A 24618-nucleotide genomic window follows, 5' to 3' on the forward strand; every position below is an offset into this window, starting at 1 on the left:
TGAGCCATATCATAGACAAAAATGTAGTAATTTTTATTAATTCATTCTTCTGTCTGGGCAATAAGGAAAAACAGCCTACAAGACATTGATGCGTTTCTCATTCGCCCCCAAATAGCCCGGCCAGTGCTGCCACCTGATGGCACTATTATTCCTAGCGTATTTTGTTATTTGCCAATGGCTTATGTACAATGATTTACGATTTTTTGAGAAAGTAAGGGTGGGGTGTTTAGTTCGGGGTCAATTCTAGATTTGCCTGTTAGCTTTGTGCTTGTGTTGCTGAAAAGGTTAGACTCTTAAATGGTATGTAATGCCAAATAATTACTTTACATTTCACATCTACCCCTATAGTGACTTCACAGGAAATACTGGGGATATTTCCTTTAACAGAGCACAAGTCACACTACAGAAGTAAATCGTTCCATCCTTTATTAAACACAGCTTGCAAGAGATAAATATTACAAAGTTATTTCCTCCAAAATTAGCTTATTTTTTCAGTCAATGCATAATCATTATTAATCAACTGGCAGTTTTCAAACAGCATCAATATTTTTTTTATTTTTTTTATATATATATTTGAATACATTTAAATATTAAGTATGTGCAAAAGGTCAGGATTTACATTTGAAATCAAAATAAAACAAAAAGGGCTTTTTTTATAGGATCAAAATTCATTTTAATCTTTTCATCCATTCCCCAATGTCCATTCAATTGATACAGATTGAGTCATTATCAATGTCATTTTTTTCTCACAAATGTAATATACAACATCAACATTATGCAATGTTCAAACTGAGGAATTGCAGTTAATTTTATATGTATAAAAAGAAAAGAGTTCAGCATATTCACATCAAATTTAGAAAATGATTTGCAATAAATCCCCCCCTCCCTCCCCTTCAAAAAGTTACCTGTATTTCCAACGATAACTAATATGCCAAGAGTAAATGAAATTATACCAATAAAATAATATAATACATTTGTGTAGCCAGGAAATGTGATCAGTCCTCCATCAGAATGACATCACGATTAGTAAACCCCATAACTAACACTGTCCTGATGGGCAGCTTTATCTGCCTTAAAATGTTTTAGACACAACCCCATTCTTTTTTAACTCACTTATATGGCAGGCAATATACAGTATTGTCAGTTTGATAACGCCATGAAAATTCCCCCAAAACAGATGTTGACCAGAACAAAATGGTGATGAGGGCAATATTTCACTCATCTCCAACAGCTCCTAGCACACTAGATTAAAAACAAAAACTTTTTTTAGACAATTTATATGTTCCAATGGAAAACATGAGCATTACAAAATGTCACATTTTCATATTAATAGAAATATGGAAGAAAGCAAAGGAAATGTACATTTTTTTACTTGTCATTTCAGACATGGGTAGCCCTGTAGTTCAGTACAGAAATTGAAGTCAACAAAACACAGAGAGACCTGTGGATTTGATGACCATCCCGGGGTAGTACTGTCCGTCAGCGCTTTGATCCATGCCACATCCTCACACATGAAGTCTGCATGGGCTCAACCAAAGTAAGAAATACACTGAACAGTGTTGGGTTTCTAATAGAACATACAACAAACATACGTGAACTTGACATTCTTCACGCTCGAAGCCTGTGGAATGGATCTAACTCCATCAGAACAATGACCACTTTTCCAGCAAACACTACTCACTACAACAACAAAAAAATACATCCAGGGAGAAAATGTGTAAAAATAATAATAAGAGAATAATAATCCCATACATTTTGCACATTTGTTACACAATAATACAGTGATCACAAAACGAAATGACAAGCTTCACTATATTCATGGCTTTTTGTTTGCTTTTCTACACAATATACCATTTTTTTTTGAAGGGAGAATAAAAGCTTATGTACAATAAGTCATTATTACTTCTGACCTAGCAAATATCGTGTCATTTTTTATTTCAGTCAATAAAATGTTGTTTAATTATTGTTTTTATTTTTTCTTGAAAACTTAAAACATTACAAACAAAAAAATAACTGAATTGAGACATCAGAAATAGAAGAATGACATTTAAAAACATTTGACATTTAAAAAAAGAAAAAAGATTGGTTGAAATTACCAAGGTGTGTGGATTCATCTATTACAGTCTGCAAGAGAGAGAAAGGATCTTCAATATACAAGTCCAGCTTTGTAGCAAGAGGACATAGGAAAAAAAACGAGACAGCCAAATCAAATATATGATGGGGTGGGTAAGAAAATGTACCCCGACAAACATTTTTTTAATGACATCCTATACTAACCAACCACAAAAGTGGGAATTGATTGACAATTGTATAAGCAACAAAAAAACTCTTCTGAATGTAAACTTCCATTCACATCTACATATTGCACCTGCCAATCAAACCCAAGGTAGTTTCATAATGACTTGGTGTGTGTTCAGTATAAATAACTTTCGAGAACTAGGAAAGGGAACTTGAAATTCCATAGGCCACTGCATGAGTGCACTTGACACACCAAATCTGTGTTTCCAGTGGGCAGAGCTTGTATGCAATCTTCAGACTACTCTGCCGTAGGACTAAATGGAAGCCCGTCATGTCAGGCCTGCCAAACTGCACACACCCAGTGATAGTGGTGTTAACTATCATGAGATTGATCCAAATCAGTAGATTACCTTCTTGGTTCAGCTCCTCATAGCTTCCACTCTAACAGTGTTGGTCATAATCTCACAACCAAACCATACAGGTTGTCAGTGCATAAGATGGTGAAAAACCCCAAACTCTTTCTTGAGGCCAGTGAACAATACAGGTGAGACATTTTTAAGTGCCAATATTATTGCAGTGTTTCCATTGGGTCTTTCGATGGTCCTTTGGCTTTACTTAAGTCTCTCTATGGCCATTGGGATGGTGATGTGCTCTAACCCTTTATTCTATAACCTATTTGACCAAAAACTGACATAATACGCTGTTGAGCCCATGGCCTACAGGGGCAAATGTTTTATGTCATTCAACGGTTGACCTAAACTCCTGATATAGTGAGAGGTGAAATTGCAAAGATAGGTTATAGCAGTAAATATAGCAGTAAATAAAAGCCCGAAAGACTGAAAACTGTGACGCTGAACCTAGCACAAACTAAAAGTCCTGTCTGATCTTCCCAAGACTAGCCATAAACCCCCTATAGCTTCTACACGGACGCACATGTAAAAACATCTCTTATGCCAACCAGACAAACCCCAAACTAATTGAAGATCTGCTGGTCGACCTCTCTCGGAGTAATACTGCACATTTACTGAACACTGCTTTAATGTATTGTATGACATGTAGCAAACTTAACTTCAAAACCAAACCGAAAAACAAACATAGAAAGTGCTGCTGGTGAAATGTGTGTGGCAGTGGTAAAAGAGTGTTGACAGGCGTGAGAGACCATGCTTGTATGACCGATGCCCCAAAGGACAATGGGGGGCAAAAAAAAGGATAAAAACAATTTGGTGTCAGTGCCAGCGTTAACAAACCTGTTCAAATCATTGAAAAGATAAGAGGGTTAACCAATTGAATGTCGTCTGATACAGTCCACATGAACACTCTGGACAATGGTCTCTCTCCCGACTCTCTCGTAGACAATCGGATGACATCCACACCTTGGGGTACCTGGGAATTATAACATTATTACATTTTTAACCTTTTATTTTAATTTTATTCATAATAAGAAAAGTGCTCCTCGAGAATGAGGCATCTCGTGTGCATTGCCTGAACACGATGATTGATCCATCTCTCCCATTTTCTAGATAAATCCATATCAGTCTCCTTTCTCTCAAGCTAGCCATCAATACATAATCCATATAGATATTTGAATAGTTTCAATCTGTTCACTATTTTTTGATAGTTATCGTCTCCTGGGGCAAGTATCTCACAGATACGCAGCCTTTTCTACAGGAGACGGCGAAAAAAGAAAAAAAAAAACTCATCCAAGAAACCCTACAACAACAAGAAAACAAATAAACATGCCACTGCCACCTCCTGCTCGAGTCCTCTCCATTTCCCTCACGGGAACCATAAGGAACAGTTGGGTTTAGAAAGGTTTGAAGTCTCTGCATACTCTGAAAGTGAAGGCATTGAGGGGCAATGGAGAATCTTGGGGGCAGCTTTCATGACCCCATTTTCAGGCCTGTGCCAAGCAGTGAGATGGGACGATACGCCACAGTTCAAAATGGCTGCCAAGCTCCTTCTCTATGCAGACCATGGCCTCCACCGGTGACATGGCAGGTATTTTTTCTCACCGCAAACACCGGTGGACTTTCCTGTGCTTAGTTCATAGATTTTTTAAAACCTATCTGCTCCTTAGTACGTACTTTCTGAATTGTCTCGCTTCCATTAATACTGTGTCAAATAAAAATATGAATAGTGCTTCCTGGTCATGATCCGTCATCTTTGCTGGTCGACTCAAAGCAGGGCAGTCAGTCATTGGACCAGTGTCCAGTTAGATCCGGTTCATTCCACATGATCGCCCTCTTACATAGCGATATGTCCATCTCTTTTGCTGCGTTGAAACTTCACAAGAATCCAATCCATAACAGAAGGTGGCTTTAAACATTTTGAAAACTAAAGAACCATACATATGGAGTGTAGAAGGGGAGTAACTAAAATACAATTATGCCAAAAGAAAAACAATGATATCCTAAAGCAACCCTGCAATAGTCCCCCCCCCCAAATAAATAAAAGTAAAGGTATGAACTGAAAGGCGCTCTACGTAGCATAACAATAAAAAAGCTTAATAAGAGTAATAGTAACTGAAGCGGTAACAGTTATCATAATAATAATATTAACAACGGCAATAATAGTAGTACAAATTATTTGAGAGTCTTCTAAATAATTTTGCTATAGTAAGAAAGTCGAGAAGATGCACTGACAGTTTGGTTGTCTTTTGTCTGGCTGATTGTGTCGTTTCTCAGGCTGATTGTGTCGTTTCTCATGGGTTAGTTTAGGTAGGCACACGGACAGGCACTGCATGCAATGGGGTGGGGGAGGTGGTCTTTTTTTTGTGAGGGCATGGTGGTGGGGGGTGGAGAAGGTGGCCCTTGGGGTGAGGATTGGGAAGGTGGGGGCAAAGGGCAGGGTTCATTTCTGTCCGTTGATGGACTGTGATATGGAGCGTGGCGGGATCATGTCCAACAGGTACTCCCTCTGGCGGTCAGCTAAGCTGGAGCCCTTGTGGGCCCCAACCCCTCCTTGGTTCAGGTATGCAATGTTCAATCCTGACAGAAAAGGAGAAAGAGATCAAGAATAATAGAGAACGAGAGAAAGAGACAGAGTTCAAACAAGAGGTTGAGAGAAGGAACAAGGAAAGGGAAGTTAAAAGGACAGAAAGAGAGAGAGAGGAAAAAGAAAGAGAGGAAGAAAGAGGAACACATTCAATAAAACCCTTGTACCCACAACATATTTAAAAATAAAAAAAAATCCAGTCGGCTGTGTCTGTTTTGCCCACCAGGGTTGGGGTCAATTGCAATTTAATTTGAAATTCAAAATGTAACTCTTGATTTTACTCACGAAGCGGAGAATTTACATTGAATTCAATTAAAGTTTTAACAATCTTCAAGTTATGGAATTATGATTGAATTGGAATTAGTGTGTTTGAATTGGAATTGTAAAAAAATGTAATTGAATATTTGTACATTTCACAGTTAATGCACTTAGTATCAAAAATTGACCGGAGGAGTTGTTTTAAAATTATTTAAAGTTGTATTTCTATGTCCAGTATAACTACAGTACACTGTCTGAACAATGACATGTTCAGTCTAACAGCCTGAGGGAATTTAATTGGAATTTGTGGAATTGTTGGGGATAATATTGAATTGGCAATTACTTTTTTTTTTTTTTTATAACATAACATTGGAACTTGGAGGGATTGAATTTTCTCTGAATTCAAAGACTAACCTGGAATTTGAATTTAATTTACAGGGAATTTAATTAGAATGTAATTTGTTGAATTAATCCCAACCCTGCTGTCCACCTCACCAGATATTTCAGAGTTTGTTAGACAATCATAAGGTATGACAATTATTATTGCAATAATTATTTTATTTATGCTCTCAGTATGGCCATCTTTGTGAAAAATGTGTAAAGCCCATCGTGTATCCCTCTATCGCTTTCTTTGAATGCTCAACATTTGGCATCACCTTCAGGTATAATGCATTATAATGCATTGTAAGACCAGCACGCATGACCTCCATATTATCGTCTCATCATCTCATAATGATCCTGACTGAATTAAAAACAGGCATTTGGAAGATGTTTAAAATGTGCTACATAGAAGACATAACTTATTTTGAGCCTTACACATTATACTAATCCCTTAAGGAAATCGAACCCACAACCATTTATACACTGAGTGTACAAAACATTAAGGACACCTGCTCTTTCCATGACATAGACTGACCAGGTGAAAGCTATGATCCCTTATTGATGTCACTTGTCAAATCCACTTAAAATCAGTGTAGATGAAGGGGAGGAGACAGGTTAAAGAAGGATTTTTAAGCCTTGAGACAATAGAGACATGTATCATGTGTGCCATTCAGAGGGTGAATGGGCAAGACAAAAGATTGAAGTGCCGTTGAATGGTGTATGTGCATGTGCACCAGTTTGTGTCAAAACTGCAATGCTGCTGGGTTTTTAAGCAGCATTGCAGCTTCTTCTACAATGTAGAAAATAGTCAAAATGAAGAAAAACCCTTGAATGATTAGGTGTGTCCCTAATCATTCACACACAGCACCAGTCAAAAGATTGGACACATCTACTCATTCCAGGGTTTTTCTTTATTTTTACTATTTTCTACATTGTAGAATAATAGTGAAGACATCAAAACTATGAAATAACACACATGGAATCATGTAGTAACCAAAAAAGTGTTAAAAAAATCAAAAATACATTTTATGTTTGAGATTCTTCAAAGTAGCCACCCTTTACCTTGGTGACAGCTTTGCACACTCTTGGCATTCTGTCTCCTCTGAACAGTTGATGTTGAGATGTGTCTGTTACTTGAACTCTGTGAAGCATTTATTTGGGCTGCAATTTCTGAGGCTAGTAACTCTAATGAACTTATCCTCTGCAGCAGAGGTAACTCTGGGTCTTCCTTTCATGTGGCGGTCCTCATGAGAGCCAGTTTCATCATAGCGCTTGATGGTTTTTACGACTGCACTTGAAGAAATGTTCAAAATTCTCCATATTGACTGACCTTCATGTCTTAAAGTAATGATGGACTGTCGTTTCCCTTTGCTTATTTAAGCTGTTCTTTCCATAATATGGACTTGGTCTTTTACCAAATAAGGCTATCTTCTGTATACCAACTTTACCTTGTCACAACACAACGGATTGGCTCAAACGCATTAAGAAGGAAAGAAATACCACAAATTAACTTTTAACAAGGCACACCTGTTAATTAAAATGCATTCCAGGTGACTACCATATGAAGCTGGTTGAGAGAATGCCAAGAGTGTGCAAACTGTCATCAAGGCAAAGGGTGGCAATTTTGAAGAATCTCAAATATAAAATATATTTTGATTTGTTTAACACTTTTTGGTTACTACATGATTCTATATATGATATTTAATAGTATTGATGTCTTCACTATTATTATACAATGTAGAAACTAGTAAAAATAAAGAAAAACCCTGGAATGAGTAGGTGTGTCCAAACCTGTCTTATATATCACACACATACATTACATACATACACACACACACACACACATACAACATGTAATAGCATTATACAGTGCCTTTAGAAAGTATTCACACCCCTTGATTTTTTCCACATTTTGTTGTGTTACAGCCTGAATATAAAATTGGTTATATTTAGATGTTTGTCACTGGCCTACACACAATACCTCATAATGTCAAAGTTAAATTATGTTTTTAGAAATGTTTGTTTTGGCAAGCGTAAATAGGAGCTTAGCAACTCGCATAACAAGTTGCATGGACTCACTCTGTGTGCATTAAAAGTGTTTAACAGGATGTTTGAATGACTACCTCATCTCCCCACACATACAATTAATTATCTGTAAGGTCCCTCAGTCAACCAGTGAATTTCAAACACAAATTCAACCACAAAGACCAGGAAGGTTTTCTAATGCCTTGCAAAAAAGGGCACCTATTGGTAGATGGGTAAAAATAAAACAAAGCAGACATTGAATACCCTTTTGAACATGGAGAACTTATTAATTACACTCTGGGTGGTGTATCAATACACGCAGTCACTATAAAGATACAGGCGTCATTCCTAACTCAGTTGCCGGAGAGGAAGGAAACAACTCAGGGATTTCACCATGAGGCCAATGGTGACTTTGAAACAGTTACAGAATATAATGGCTGTGGTAGGAGAAAATTGAGGATGGATCAACAACATTGTAGTTATTCCACAATATTAATATTAACCTAAATGAAAAGAAGCCTGTAAAAAATATATTGTCTGCAAAAAGGCACTAAAGTAAAACAGCAAAAAATGTGGCAAAGAAATTACCTTTAAGTCCTGAATACAAAACGTTATGTTTGGGGCAAATCCAACACATCACTGAGGACCATTTTTCATATTTTCAAGCATTGTGGTGGATGGATCATGTTTTGGGTATGCTTGTCATCGGCAAGGACTAGGGAGTTTTTGGGGATAAAAAAAAACGGAGTAGAGCTAAGCGCAGGCCAAACCCTAGAGGAAAACCTGGTTCAGTCTGCTTTCACCAGACATTGGGAGACAAATTCACCTTTCAGCAGGACAATAACCTAAAAGACGAGGCCAATTATACACTGGAGTTGCTTACCAGGACAACGTTGAATGTTACTGAGTGGTCTAGTTAGATTCAGTTTTGACTCAAATCTGCTTGAAAATCTATGGTAAGACTTGAAAATGGCTGTTTAGCAGTGATCAACACCCAACTTAACAGAGATTGAAGAATTTTTTAAAGTATAATGTGCAAACATTGTACAATCCAGTAGTGCAAAGCGCTTTGAGATTGATCTATAAAGACCCACAGCTGTAATCACTGCCAAAGGTGATTCTAGCACGTATTGACTCAGGGGGTTGAATACTTATCTAATCAAGATATTTTTGTGTGTTTTTTTCTTCATATTTAAGAGTTATTATTCCACTTTGTATTTTGTGTAGATCATTGACAAAAAAAATGCAATTAAATCCATTTCAATTCCACTTTGTACAACAACAAAATGTGGAAAAAGTCAAGGTGTGTGAATACTTTCAAGGCACTGTATCTGCAGGCTTTATGCCTAATTGAAGTGTTACCATAAGGGGTTCTCAAAAACCCACCGGGGATGTTGTAGATCTGGCGACGGCCATCATGCTGGATCCGACTGCTGCCACCGCCACCACTACCGCTCCCACCTCCTCCTCCGCAGCGCTGCTTCCCTGTCATCCCCAGCAGGCCGCTGGCCACGGAGAGCTGGGAGGCCTGGGCGAAGTTGGAGAGGACGCCCCTCGCCGAGCTGGAGAGACCCCTCTGCATGGAGGCCTGAGGCTGGGGAGCCTGAGGGAGCAGAGAGTGGAGAGAAGGTGGAGGAAATCAGTGACCTCCAGATACATCAGTCCAGTCAAAACTGTTTTTTTTGGTAACATTACAATTTAAAACATAATATGATACTGTGCTGGAGTATGGTCACATACATGGTTAGCAGATGTTAATGCGAGTGTAGCGAAATTAAATTAAAGCAGGAAGCACCAGTGACTCGGTCTATAAAAAAGTGGTCAGATAAAGCAGATGCTAAACTACAGGACTGTTTTGCTAGCACAGACTGGAACATGTTCCCGGGATTGAGGAGAACACCACATCAGTCACTGGCTTTATCAATAAGTGCATCGAGGACGTTGTCCCCACAGTGACTGTACATACATACCCCAACCAGAAGCCATGGATTACAGGCAACATTCGCAATGAGCTAAAGGGCAGAGCTGCCGCTTTCAAGGTGCGGGACTCTAACCCGGAAGCTTACAAGAAATCCTGCAACGAACCATCAAACAGGCAAAGCGTTAATACAGGGCTAAGATTGAATCATACTACACCGACTCAGACGCTCGTCTTATGTGGCAGGGCTTGCAAACTATTACAGACTACAAAGGGACACACAGCCACGAGCTACCCAGTGACACGAGCCTACCAGATGAGCTAAATCACTTCTATGCTTGCTCTAAGGCAAGCAACACTGAGGCTTGCATGAGACTGTGTGTTCCGGACGACTGTGTGATCACGCTCTTCGTAACCGAAGTGAGTAAGACCTTTAAACAGGCCAACATACACAAGGCTGAGGAGCCAGATGGATTACCAGGACGTGTGCTCCGGGCATTCTGCTGACCAACTGGCAGGTGTCTTCACTGACATTTTCAACATGTCTCTGATTGAGTCTGTAATACAAACATGTTTCAAGCAGACCACCATAGTCCCTGTGCCCAAGAACACAAATGCAACCTGCCTAAATGACTACAGACCCATAGCACTCACGTCCGTAGCCATGAAGTGCTTTAATGGCTCACATCAACACCATTATCCCAGAAACCCTAGACCCACTCCAATTTGCATACCGCCCAAACAGATCCACAGATGATGCAATCTCTATTGCACTCCACACTGCCCTTTCCCACCTGGACAAAAGGAACACTCATGTGAGAATGCTATTCATTGACTACAGCTCAGCGTTCAACACCATAGTACTCTCAAAGCTCATCACTAAGCTAAGGATCCTGGGATTAAACACCTCCCTCTGCAACTGGATCCTGGACTTCCTGACGGGCCACCCCCAGGCGGTGAGGGTAGGTAGCGACACATCTGCCACGCTGATCCTCAACACTGGAACCCCCCAGGGGTGCGTGCTCAGTCCCCTCCTGTACTCCCTGTTCACCCACGACTGCATGGCCAGGCACAACATCATTACGTTTGCAGACGAGACAACAGTGGTAGGCCTGATCACCGACAACAACGAGACAGCCTATAGGGAGGAGGTCAGAGACCTGTCTGGGTGGTGCCAGAATAACAACCTATCCCTCAACGTAACCAAGACTAAGGAGATGATTGTGGACTACAGGAAAATGAGGACTGAGTACACCCCCATTCTCATCGATGGGGCTATAGTGGAGCAGGTTGAGAACTTCAAGTTCCTTGGTGTCCACATCAACAACAAACTAGAATGGTCCAAACACACCAAGACAGTCATGAAGAGGACATGACAAAGCCTGTTCCCCATCAGGAAACTAAAAAGATTTGGCATGGGTCCTGAGATCCTTAAAAGGTTCTACAGCTGCAACATCGACAGCATCCTGACTGGTTGCATCACTGCCTGGTACGGCAATTGCTCGGCCTCCGACCGCAAGGCACTACAGAGGGTAGTGCGTACGGCCCAGTACATCACTGGGGATAAGCTGCCTGCCATCCAGGACCTCTACACCAGGCGGTGTCAGAGGAAGGCCCTAAAAATTGTCAAAGACCCCAGCCACCCCAGTCATAGACTGCTCTCTCTACTACCGCATGGCAAGCGGTACCGGAGTGCCAAGTCTAGGACAAAAAGGCTTCTCAACAGTTTTTACCCCAAGCCATAAGACTCCTGAACAGGTAATCAAATGGCTACACAGACTATTTGCATTGTGTGCCCCCCCAACCCCTCTTTTACGCTGCTGCTACTCTCTGTTGATCATATCAGTCACTTTAACTATAAATTCATGTACATATGTACATACTACCTCAATTGGCCCGACCAACCAGTGCTCCCGCACATTGGCTAACCGTGCTATCTGCATTGTGTCCCACCCGCCACCCACTATCCGCCAACCCCTCTTTACGCTACTGCTACTCTCTTTTCATCATATATGCATAGTCACTTTAACCATATCTACATGTACATTCTACCTCAATCAGCCTGACTAACCGGTGTCTGTATGTAGCCTCGCTACTGTATATAGCCTCGCTACTGTTTTTCCACTGTCTTTTTACTGTTGTTTTTATTTCTTTACTTACCTATTGTTCACCTAATACATTTTTTGCACTATTGGTTAGAGCCTGTAAGTAAGCATTTCACTGTAAGGTCTACACCTGTTGATTTGATTTGAAATGCTTGTGCTTCTAGTTCCGACAGTGCAGTAATATCTAATAAGTAATCTAACAATTCCACAACAACAACCTAAAACACAAATCTAAAGGGATGGAACAAGAATATGTACATATAAATATATGGATGAGCGATGACTGAGCGGGAATAGGCAAGATGCAAATGATGGTATAAAATACAGTATATACATATGAGATGAGTAATGTAAGATATGTAAACATTATTAAAGTGACATTATTTAAAGTGACTAGTGATACATCTATTAAAATGGCCAATGATTCAAGTCTGTGTGTAGGCAGCAGCCTCTCTGTGTTAGTGATGGCTGTTTAACAGTCTGATGGCATTGAGATTGAAAAACAGCTTCAGTCTCTCGGTCCCAGCTTTGATGCACCTGTACTGACCTCACCTTCTGGATGGTAGCGGGGTGAACAGGCAGTGGCTCGGGTGGCTGTTTTCCTTGATGATATTTTTGGCCTTCCTGTGACATCGGGTGCTGTAGGTGTCCTGAGGGCACGTAGATTACCCCCAGTGATGCGTTGTGCAGACCGTACCACCCTCTGGGGAGCCTTGCGGTTGTGGGCGGTGCAGTTGACGTACCAGGCGGTGATACAGCCCAACAGGACGCTCTCAATTGTGCATGCCCCCACCTCCTCCCTATAGGCTGTCTCGTTGTCGTTGGTAATCAAGCCTACTACTGTTGTGTCGTCTGCAAACTTGATGATCGAGTTGGAGGTGCCCATGGCCATGAAGTCATGGGTGAAAAGAGAGTACATGTGGTTGAGCACGCACCCTTGTGGGGCCTCAGTGTTGAGGATCAACAAAGTGGGGATGTTGTTTCCTACCCTCACCACCTGGGGGTGGCCCGTCTGGAAGTCCACGACCCAATTGCACAGGGCGGGGTTGAGACCCAGGGCCTCAAGCTTAATGATGAGCTTGGATGGTACTATGGTGTTAAATGCTGAGCTATAGTCAATGAACAGCATTCTTACATAGGTATTCCTCTTGTCCAGATGGAATAGGGCAATGTGCAGTGTGATGGCAATTGCATCATCTGTGGACCTGTTGGGGCGGTATGCAAACTGAAGTGGTTCTAGGGTGGCGGGTAAGGTAGAGGTGATATGATCCTTGACTAGTTTCTCAAAGCACTTCATGATGACAAAAGTGAGTGCTACGGGGTGATAGTAATTTAGTTCAGTTATCTTTGCCTTCTTGGGTACAGGAACAATGGTGGCCATCTTGAAGCATGTGGGGACAGCAGACTGGGATAGGGATTGATTGAATATGTCCGTAAACACACCAACCAGCTGGTCTGCACATGCTCTGAGGATGCGGCTAGGGATGCCGCATGGGCCAGTAGCCTTGCAACGTTTAAAACGTTGGCCATGGAGAAGAAGGGGGGTCCGGCAGTCCTTGGTAGCGGGCCATGTTGGTGGCACTGTATTATCCTCAAAGCGGGCAAAGAAGGTGTTTAGTTTGTCTGGAAGCATGACGTTGGTGTCCGTGAAGTGGCTGGTTTTCTTTTTGTAGTCCGTAATTGCCGGTAGACCCTGCCACATATATCTCGTGTCTGAGCCGTTGAATTGCGACTCTACTGTGTCCCTATACCAACATTTCGCTTGTTTGATTGCCTTGGAGGGAATAACTATACTGTTTATATTCTTCCATATTCCCAGTCATCTTTCCATGGTTAAATGAAGTGGTTCACGCTTTCAGTTTTGCGTGAATGCTGCCATCTATCCACGGTTTCTGATTAGGGTAGGTTTTAATGGTCACAATGGGTACAACATCTCCAACGCACTTCCTTTAAACTCACTCACCAAATCAGTGTATAAATGGATGTTATTCTCTGAGGCTGCCCGGAACATTTCCCAGTCCGTGTGATCAAAACAATCTTGAAGCGTGGATTCAGATTGGTCAGACCAGCATTGAATGGTTCTTGTCACGGGTACATCTTGTTTGAGTTTCTACCTATAGGACGGTAGGAGTAAAAATGGAGTCGTGGTCGGATTTTCTGAAGGGAGATATTATGGTTGGCATTGTAATTGTAAGGAATTCTAGGTCAGGTGAACAAAAGGACTTTAGTTCCTGTATGTTGTTATGATTACAACATGAGTCATTAATCATGAAGCATACACCACCGCCCTTCTTCCCAGAGAGATGTTTATTTCTGTCGGCGCGACGCATGAAGAAACCCGGTGGCTGTACCGACTCTGACAACATATCCCGAGAGAGCCATGTTTCCGTGAAAAAGTAAATGTTACAATCTCTGATGTCTCTCTGGAAGGCAACCCTTGCCCTAATTTCGTCTACCTTGTTGTCTAGAGACTGGACATTGGCGAGTAATATACTGGGAAGCGGTGGGTGGTGTGCACGCCTTCGAATTCTGACCAGGAGGCCCCTCCGTCTACCTCTTCTGCAGCGACGTTGTTTTGGATCGGCCTCTGGGATTAGATCCAATGTCCTGGGTGGTGGTGCGAACAAAGGAGCCGCATCGGGAAAGTCGTCTTCCTGGTCGTAATGTTGGTAAGTTGACACTCTTGTATCCAATAATTCTTCCGGGCTGTATGTAATAACATTTAAGATTTTCTGGGCTAACAATGTAAGAATTAATACATAAAAAAACAAAATACAGCATAGTTTTCTAAGGACTCGAAGCGAGGCGATCATCTCTGTTGGCGCCATCTTGCTATAGATGGTTGACTGGGGGATAACTGGATCTACGCAAACAGATTGGGGTGGGCCAAGGACTCATTTTAAGAAAAACAGACTACGTTTGAGGTCTGACAACAGCTGAGAAATTAAGGTTTTGCAGTGAACTGTCACTTTAAGGTGTCTAAGTGTAGGCCCGTTACCTGACGCAGGGCATGATGTCGGATCATGGTCTCGGCCTTGCTGACGTTGGGAACAGTCTGAGCCGTGCTGGGTGAGAGGGCTGCCTGTTGCTGGAGCCTTTGCTCAATCTCCTGTTAAACATGAGGAGAGAAAGAGATAAGGGTTGAGACAATGAACAACAGATGGAAAAAATTGTGGGACAAGGAGAGCGGGAGAGAAACAGACAAGAAATTAAAGTACAAAAGAATTGCCGCACACACACATCTGTAAAAAAGCATTGATGCTTATTATATTTATTTATTTAACAAAGTTATTTAACACCCAATTCCCCTATGTGAATAAGTAATTGTCCCCTTACACTCAATAACTGGTTGTGCCATGTTTAGCTGCAATGACTGCAGCCCCAAATGCTTCCTGTAGTTGTTGATCAGTCTCTCACATTGCTGTGGAGGAATGTTGACCCACTCTTGCATGCAGAACTGCTTTAACTCAGCAACATTTGTGGGTTTTCAAGCATGAACTGCTCGTTTCAAGTCTTGCCACAACATCTCAATTGGGATTAGGTCTGGACTTTGACTAGGCCATTCTGAAACGTTTTTTTTTTTTTTAAACAAGTTTTTTAACCTTTTTCCTGTAAACTTGATTTTGTGTTTTGGATCATTGTCTTGCTGCTAGAGCCAGCTGTGCTGCAGCTTCAGCTCACAGTCAGATGGCCTGACATTCTCCTGTAGAATTCTCTGATAGAAGGAACCATTAATTATTCTATATATTAAGGCAAGTTGTCCAGGTCCCGAGGAAGCAAAGCATCCCCAAGCCATCACACTACCACCACTATACTTGACCGTTGGTATGAGGTTCTTACTGTGGAATGCAGTGTTTGCCAGACATAAATGGTGCCCATCTTGTCCAAAATGTTGACTCAAGTTTGCCAAAAAAAAGCATCTGGAAGCACCTGGATGATCATCAAGACTCTTAGAAGAATGTTATATGGACGGCTGAGTCAAAAGTATAACTTTTTGGATGACATGGGTCCCATTATGCCTGGCGAAAACCAAACACTGCATTCCACAGTAAGAACCTTATACCAACGGTCAAGCAAGGTGGTGGCAGTGTGATGGTTTGGGGATGCTTTTCTTAATTTTTTTAACCCTTTTCACCCCAATTTCGTGGTATCCAATTGATAGTTAGTCTTGTCCCATCGCTTGGGAGAGGCGAAGGTCGAGAGCCGCGCATCCTCCGAAACAACCCAGCCGAGCCGCACTGCTTCTTGACACAATGCCTGCTCAACCCGGAAGCCAGCCGCACCAATGTGTCTGAGGCGACCGTGTCAGCGTGCATTGCAACCGGCCCGCCACAGGAGTCGCTAGAGCGCGATGGGACAAGATCATCCCTGCCGGCCAAACCCTCCCCTAACCCGGACGACGCTGGGCCAATTGTGCAGACCCCCATGGGTCTCCCGGCGCAGCCGGCTGCGACAGAGCCTGGACTTGAACCAGGATCTCTAGTGGCACAGCTAGCACTGCGATGCAGTGCCTTAGACCACTGTGCCAATCAGGAGGCCCGGGATGCTTTTCTGCCTCAGGACCTGGACGACTTGCCTCAGAAGGAACCATGAATTCTGCTCTGTATCAGAGAATTCTACAGGAGAATGTCAGGACATCCGTCTGTGAGCTGAAACACAGCTGAGTCATGCAGCTAGAAAATGATCCAAGACACACAATCAAGTTAACATTTGATGTTTTGGAATAGCCTAGTCACAGTCCAGACCTAATCCCAATTGAGATGTTGTGGCAGGACTTGAAATTAGCAGTTAATGCTTGAAAACACACAAATGTCACTGAGTTAAAGCAGTTCTGCATGTAAGTGTGGGCCAAAATTCCTCCACCGCGATGTGAGGGACTGATCAACAACTACAGGAAGCATTTGGGGCGGCAGGTAGCCTATCAGTTAGAGCGCTGGACTAGTAACCGAAAGGTTGCAAGATCGAATTCCAGAGCTGACAAGGTTAACCCACTGTTCCTAGGCCGTCATTGAAAATAAGAACTTGTTCTTAACTGACTTGCTTAGTTAAATAAATGTTTTTTAAAAAGGGCTGCAGTCATTGCAGTTAAAGGTGGCACAACCAGTATTTGAATGTAAGTAGGCAATTACTTTTTCACACAGGGAAATTGGATGTTGCATAACTTTGCTAATAAAAAAAATTAAATAAGTATATATTTTTTTGTTATTTGTAAACTCAGGCTCCCTTTATCTAATACTAGGTTTTGGTTGAAGATCTGATAACATTCAGTATCAAAAATAGCGAAAATCAGAAAAGGGGAAAATACCTTATCACAGCACTGTATCTCTTTAATGCATGTCATGTGAAAAATCAAATCTGCCCACCTATTCATAAATTGGAATGTGGATCTAGGATAAATTGTCTTTCAGATCAGATTACAGTGCATTTGGAAAGTATTCAGACCCCTTCCCTTTTTCCACATTCTATTACCTTACTACCTTATTCTAAAAAAAAAAATTTTTCATCAATCTACACACAATACTCCATAATGACAAAGCAAAAACAGGTTTTTAGAAACTTTTTCAAATGTATATATAAAATCCTGAAATATCACATATACATTAGTATTCAGACCTTTTACTCAGTACTTCATTGAAGCACCTTTGGCAGCAATTACAGCCTCAAGTCTTCTTGGGTATGATGCTACACACTTGGCACACTTGTATTTGGAGAGTTTCACCCATTCTTCTTGGCAGATCCTCTCAAGCTCTGTCAGGTTGGTTAGGGAGAGTCGCTGCACAGCTTTTTTCAGGTCTCTCCAGAGATGTTTGATCGGGTTCAAGTCCGAGCTCTGGCTGGGCCACTCAAGGACATTCAGAGACTTGTCCCGAAGGCGTTGTCTTGGCTGTGTGCTGAGTAAAGGGTCTGAATACTTATGTAAATGTGATATCCGTTTTTTATATATTCATTTGCTAAACTGTCTAATAACCTGTTTTTGCTTTGTCATTATGGGGCATTATGTGTAGATTGATGAGAAAAAAAACGATTTCATCCATTTTAGAATAAGGCTGTAATGTAGCAAAATGTGGAAAAAGTCAAGGGCTCTGAATACTTTCCAAATGCACTGTAGATCAAGCCCTGTTAAAAGGGGTCGAGCTGACCTGCTCCTGCTGCAGGGCCTTGACGAATGCGTTCTTCAGTCTATTGGTGTGCTCCGCCTTCAGGGCCTTCTTCTGATTGGACGTCATGCACTGCTCGCAGAGGATACGCCCGCCCTTCTCCTGCTTCCAGTGGGGTGTGAAGTCGATCCTGCACTGGCCGCAGAAGAAGGGCTCCATGCGCGACAGCGTCCCCCGCAGCTTACCTGATGAGAGGCAGGAGAGAGGCATTTATTAAAGGTTTTGATTCTTGAGGGGGTCAGTTTAAAACTAGCTGTCCTGTGTTTACAGATTTCTATGAAATATTAGCTATAATTAATAACAAAATAGTTTCCTTCCAAAGTTGTTTCATTATTTTCATAAATTTATGCTTTGACCACAAATTTGAGTATAGGATAAGTTAACAACATTATTTGGGTATGAGTTAACAGAATATGAACTTTAACAAGTTCGATATTCACTGGACAGTATGGTGAGGCGCAGAATCACTAATCTTGATCATATAATGAGTAGTTATTTGGGATGCAGTGTGATTTGTAGATTTTTAGTGGTGCCTGTCCAGTGGCTCACCCTGGCTGTCGATGACGCTCTGCACCACCTCCTCCAGGCCTACCATGTAGATGAACTCGCTGTTGGCCGCCGACGGCAGGAAGTGCAGCAGTGGGGCCGGCGGCTTGGGTGGCGGGATCTCCAGCAGGGTCTTCTCCAGCTGTTTGCGCAAAGCCAGCTTGGCTGCCGCCTGGCTGCTGGCCTGGTCCGCCAGGGAACTTACGCCGGAGCTGCTGCCGCCACCTGTGCTGCTCGATATGGTGGAAGGGCTGACAGCGCCAATCCCACTGCCGCCCATCCCCACACCGCCCACACCACCAGCCCCCGCCGCCTGCATGTGGGCCAGGTTCATGTAGATTGCAGAGGAACCTGAACGCTGGGACGCCGCCACCTGCTGGCTCGTGGTCTGTGGTGCATTCAACACACAAGGGAAAAGGGGCACAGTGGAAAGACCATGAGACAAGTTGAAGTGATTGCTATTATTCACACGGAATGGTCCTCTGGGTGGCTTTTATGACATTTAAACATGCTCATGGGATGAAAAGGTATAAGGAATATAGTGGGAACATCCTCCAGCCATGCTTGCAATGATCCAATGCTTTTAAATGCATGAGGGGGAGTGACCGAGTGCATACTCATGGGTGAAGGTTAGAGAATCGGAATGCATCCAGTGTGTGCTGAAACGTGGAGAGCAGAGGGGTGGCACCATACCTGCTGGTAGCTGATGTTGCTCATACTACCCGTGCTGGAGCGGCCCATGCCAGGCTTGGAGGACATTCTCTGGCCATGTAGCTGGGATGGGTTGGGGGCGATGACCCTCTGTGACATCATCATCGGTGGCAGGGAGGCGTTGGCCCCCGACCTGATGACTGTGTGACCCTGTGGAGAGAGGAGAGGTTAGAGGAAATAGAAAGAGAAGGGATGTCCAGCAGGGATGGAGGAGGAAGAGGGACAGGAAAAGGTGAGAAAGTAATAAAGAGGAGTGGGTTAATAAAATGGGGAGAATTATGAGGAGAACAATACAAATTTGGATGCATTTTAATTAATTCCGCAATTGAATTAATCAGGAATCCACATTTGCTACACGGCGTGTGCCATTGAAACAGAGAGAGCTTGTCATCCACGAATGTAATGCTTCTATGAATGGGTATATGTTGTACCATTTGCGGTCACTAGAGGACAATAGATACTTGGCCTTATTGTCACAGTTCAGACAGACAGTGAACAGCTTAGATAAAAAGCTGACCTGACCAACCCATGTGCAATTCAAGGGATCATGGCAATGTCTTCCTAACACAAATGTAAGATATCAACCTAACCAGAAACGATATACTTTTCTAAACACAAACATGATCCAAAGAGTAGTGAAATAGATTTGCCTAAGCATGCAAACACAAATTAGCTTTGAGTATTGATCCTACAGTGTTGGTATGTAATACATTACAAGACGTTCCAACTGAAGGAGCAATAATGCTCTTGGAGCTGTGGATAGCAAGTTTGGCTGCTAGACCAGAGGTGCAGGTAGAGTTCCATTCAGGCTACTGCCAAAATCACTGCAATACACACACACCTGTGCACTGCGAAAGTTCTGAGGCTCCGGTGTGTGCATGCCAGGGCGCACCGGCAGCTTTCCCATCCCCTGTGAACTGTGGATGGGGGATGGCTGCACTAAAGAGGGGGTATTCTGGACCACTGGTACCTGGATGGGTTGGAATAGAACAAGTTAGAATAGAAAACAATAAAATACAATAGACAACATTACACACAGACGTTACAAATCAATTGGTGCAATGTATACCATGTACATATACATCGTATTGTCACTTGCTTTACACGTGGCAGGGTCAGGTCTGGCAGGCGAACACACACGCAAAACTCTCTCTCTTTCAAAACAGAGACACACACAGCACACAAAAACGTCACTGATCTCTGCCATGTTTACTCCTGCTCTGTGACATTGAGATGTTTAGTCTGTGTGTCAGCACAATCTCACTACTACTTCAAACAGGGGACGTAGGTAACGCTACCTGCTGAGCCATTCCCATTTCACTAGTATCAGGCTGTTTCAGTGCCTGTATTTCGTGGGATATAGTAGCCATTATGATATTTGATGCTGATTTTAGTGATAATGCGTCCCTGATTGTGATTTTTGTTTACCGGTTGATTATCCGTTGTAAAGTGAGGTAGCTGGCTAAGGAATTGTAACACCAATATATTGTCACAAACTAGGGTGCTGGGTCTCATTTTCTATAACGATATTTCAACTTTCTGAATTGAATATGGAACGGTATTAGCATCAACTCTGGTACTAACCTTCTGCACAACATTCTCCTTCTGGATCTGGCTCTGCCGAAGCTTCTTGAGCAGCACCAGACGGGCCTCCTCCAGACGCAGCTCTTCCCTCAGAGCCTTGATCATCTGCTGCCGCTCCTCGCCAGTCTTCCCCTAGAACACACACACAAACACACACGTTTATGGATAGGACAGTAAAGGGCTGACAGGAAAGGTAGGAGGAGTGTGAGTATGAAGGGCGGTAGGGCAGATGTGAACCATGCCGACTCTGGTCTACATGTGTGCCGGGGTCAGAGTCAGTGGCTTTAACCCCTAGACCACACAGGCCAAGTGGTGACAACATACCTTGAATATCTCCAGGTTGGCCTGGTGCAGCCTCTCCTCGGGGTGGGGCGTCCCCCTGGGACTGGATGCCTCGTTGTCCGACAGGATGATCACGTCCGGGGACGGAGTGTGTCGCTCGCGGTCCACATCGCTGGAGGTGGGAGAATGGTGAATGGTGTACGCTGTTTAGCACTGCATAGAGCTACACTGCATTACCTCCTCTACATGGAGCTACACAATACTAAACAGGTTACAACAATATACATTGTACAATGAATTAAATCAGTTGGCAACCCATCCCTTATGGGATTAATTGACACAAACCAACATTACAATAATTCACTGTGATAATTCAGTGATGATTCTTCTTCCGGTATTCTCTGCAGTGCGCATCGCATGAATACATGTATACGGTGTTTTTGTTTTTAAAATCTGCATAACACACCAACTAAATACACTTCCAAAGTCCACATCTTCTGCACAACTCATTTTCACCCATCACCTGTACTTCGTCCATTTTAAATCACAATTAATTATATGATAATTACCCTCTTCTGGCGCTAAAGTCCACTGGCTCATCCACCATGTTCTCCTTGCCGTTCTTACTTGGCCCTCCGTGGCCCCCCAGCCTCCCATTCATTTTCTCCTCATAGGCCGCCGCTGCGCCCGCCAGCATACTCTGGTGGTGGTGGCTCCCCCCCAGTCCCCCTTTGCTGCCGTCCAGGGACCCGGCTGCCACCGCTGCCCCTTCCAACGCAGCCAGGTCCTTGCGCTTGAGCAGGGCCAGCATCTTGAGGTGCTCCATAGCCTCGTGGCCCTCCATCTTAAGGCGCTTGGCCAGGGCCTCTTCACGCTCCTCGGATGTCTCCAGGCCCCGCTTGAGCAGGTTCAGCCGCAGCGCCTCCTCAGGCATCCGCTCCATCCTGCAAACAAAGGAAGGGAGGGAGGAACGTGAGGTTCAATTCAACGCAATGAAATTCAACCAAATATTTGAAAGCATTTCACACATCACAGATACTTATGAACCATGGTTGAGAAGGGGCCTATGTGAAATTAACACCTCAAAACGAACAGTCTCGCCCCCGAGCTGTGTATTTTATTGTGAAAATAGTGCCGTTGTTGCTCTTTATGTGTGTGTCCATGTAAAAATGAGTGTGTGGGATTGCTATATTCCTGACTGCCCACTGACTAACTACGCAATCGGGTGACTCGCTGACAGCATCCAATGAACTAAATACACAAGCGTTACATTTAGAAACCAGTCATATTCACCACATGATGACACTAATATTGAAGTCAACATAGATATTTAAAAAAAGAGATGTTTGAGTCTTGCAAAGGAGGGAAATTGTAAAATATTTGAACACCTACAGAATTCTCATCCTCAATGGTGAATCTGTGAGAGTGAACTCTTCCACCTTCAGTGAAATGGGGGTGTCCTTATTTTGCTATAGCACCAGATGACATCAGGTGCATTGACCCGTGACTAACTGACAATTATGTTAACAAGTGGATGACGGTTATTCATGTCATGTCGTTATATTAAAACAAGTTCCTATCCAGCAAATGAATGCATGAGAAGGAACACACAAATAAAATGAATGCATGAGAAGGAACACACAAATAAAATGAATGCGTGTTAAACATTGACTTGACATTTTCAAGTAACCTACATTGTAGTGCTCAAGACATCTCTTCAGGACAGGGCTCATCAACGAGATTCAGCCGTGGGCCGATTTTTCTTTAGCGGATGGTCAGGGTGCCGGAACATAATTGCAAATGATTTGTAGACTGCAAATTGACCGCAAGAAGCCCAAACAGATAATATTTGACAAAAACAATCAATCATTTCACTTGGAGCTGATATGCTAGTGTTTTTAATAGTCTTAAGTCCAACAATTAAAATAAAAAATATATTTAATTTGTATTTATTTTTGCTCAGAAAACTTCAAATCAAATAAAATCACATGCGAGCCAAATTGTGCGTGGTTACTATGTGGATCACATCAGTGAGGAAGACTTCGGTTGGGTGGCAACCAATGACCTCCAACAAACATGGCTTTGTCATGTGACTGGTTGCTATAAGTAGACTGACTGAACATTTGGTCCAATCAAAAGCCTGTGTCAGGAATGCAAGCTGGAAGTCTTAATTTTATTTTGCATGTTTACTGAATAAGGCAACAATATCAGATTGTACGTTTTACACATACATCTTCATAACGCATATGACATGAGCCCTCGGTACAGTTACAGTAGAGCCGTAAGATTTAGATTCTAAAGAAAGGTCATATAATATACACATAGGAAGAAACATTTCTCAGAGGCCAGTATCAATCCAGATCATACTAGTTAGTGGATGATCAATGTGTGTGGAGAACATATGCGCATGAGGTCATACGTGTTTAAGTGCCCGTGAGTTAAATTGTGTGCATACATACAGTCTGCTCCAGTTTGACCATGTGTCACGTACAAACGATCTAAATGATCATGTGTGTGCGTGCCAGTCACACTAAGTTAAGCACGCTTGGGTGGGCTATGGAAGGCCCGAGGACACACACCCACACCCCAGACAGTGTGTGTCGTTTTTTTTCTGCTGGCAACTCCCTATCTGCCCAATACATTTGTATTCCAGTCAGCATAGATAGCAATCCTGAGATTAAGTGCATTACTATCAGGCGTTGCACTGCATAGTGCTCTGACGTCTGCATCGGTTCCTTGAGATCTTGCTCTGCATAGAGAGGATTTTCTGAGGTAAAAAGACCAACAATAAGCAGACAGTTCAGAACTGAACTTACAAAATGCTTTCCACTGTCTATACGTAGACAAAACACAAGATAGCTGTCAAAATATATTAGATAAAACATCCCAACCAGACATACAAACATAAAATAAACAACAGCACATCAAAGGATAGTATAAAGCATCAAAGGATAGTATAAACACAAGATGTTGGGAAAAACATGCTGAGTACATTCAAATCTGTGGATGCATGGCTTTGTTATAATCTTTAGGTATTTCCAGGATTTTCTACAAAGATAAGTTTCCCGTGGCAGCATATATGTATGGATTTCCATTGCAGATACAGCCAGTATCTGATGAAAACCCATCCAAATTAAGAAACTGTTTTGATTCATATTCAGACAAAGTGCGGTGAGAGCCAAGTTCATTCTCAGTTAACAGATGACAGATGAGGCCTTCAGTGATGCATACATGAGCGCACTGCACCAACAGTCAAACAGTGCTGTAGTAGTACCACCATGGAGGATGACTTGTCTGTAGTCTCACATACCACCTCAATGCAGGTGTATTGTGTTCGTTGTCCATAACTCCTGCCTGCCCATACCATAACCCCACTGCCACCATGGGGCACTCTGTTGACAACGTTGACACTTCAGCA

General features: G+C 42.6%; 1 protein-coding gene across 2 annotated transcripts in view; it reads right to left on the reverse strand.

The window, feature by feature from the left end:
- Positions 1–409: 409 nt before the first annotated feature.
- Positions 410–24618, reverse strand: part of LOC129819973 (transcriptional repressor p66-beta-like) — a 50199-nt gene continuing 25990 nt past the window's right edge. Inside the window, exons 2-11 of one of the 2 annotated variants that reach the window (XM_055876715.1) lie at positions 21770–22144; positions 21243–21372; positions 20919–21050; positions 20176–20304; positions 19317–19484; positions 18627–19011; positions 18060–18262; positions 14918–15028; positions 9259–9499; positions 410–5225 (exon numbers count right to left, since the gene is read on the reverse strand). In XM_055876715.1, coding sequence (XP_055732690.1) covers positions 5089–5225; positions 9259–9499; positions 14918–15028; positions 18060–18262; positions 18627–19011; positions 19317–19484; positions 20176–20304; positions 20919–21050; positions 21243–21372; positions 21770–22143 — 2010 coding nt within the window. In that variant the 5' untranslated portion in view covers position 22144 and the 3' untranslated portion in view covers positions 410–5088. The remainder of the gene's footprint in view (positions 5226–9258; positions 9500–14917; positions 15029–18059; positions 18263–18626; positions 19012–19316; positions 19485–20175; positions 20305–20918; positions 21051–21242; positions 21373–21769; positions 22145–24618) is intronic. The other variant, XM_055876716.1, reaches the window with a different exon arrangement.

The sequence above is a fragment of the Salvelinus fontinalis genome, chromosome 22, assembly GCF_029448725.1.
Source record: "Salvelinus fontinalis isolate EN_2023a chromosome 22, ASM2944872v1, whole genome shotgun sequence".
NCBI lineage: Eukaryota > Metazoa > Chordata > Actinopteri > Salmoniformes > Salmonidae > Salvelinus > Salvelinus fontinalis.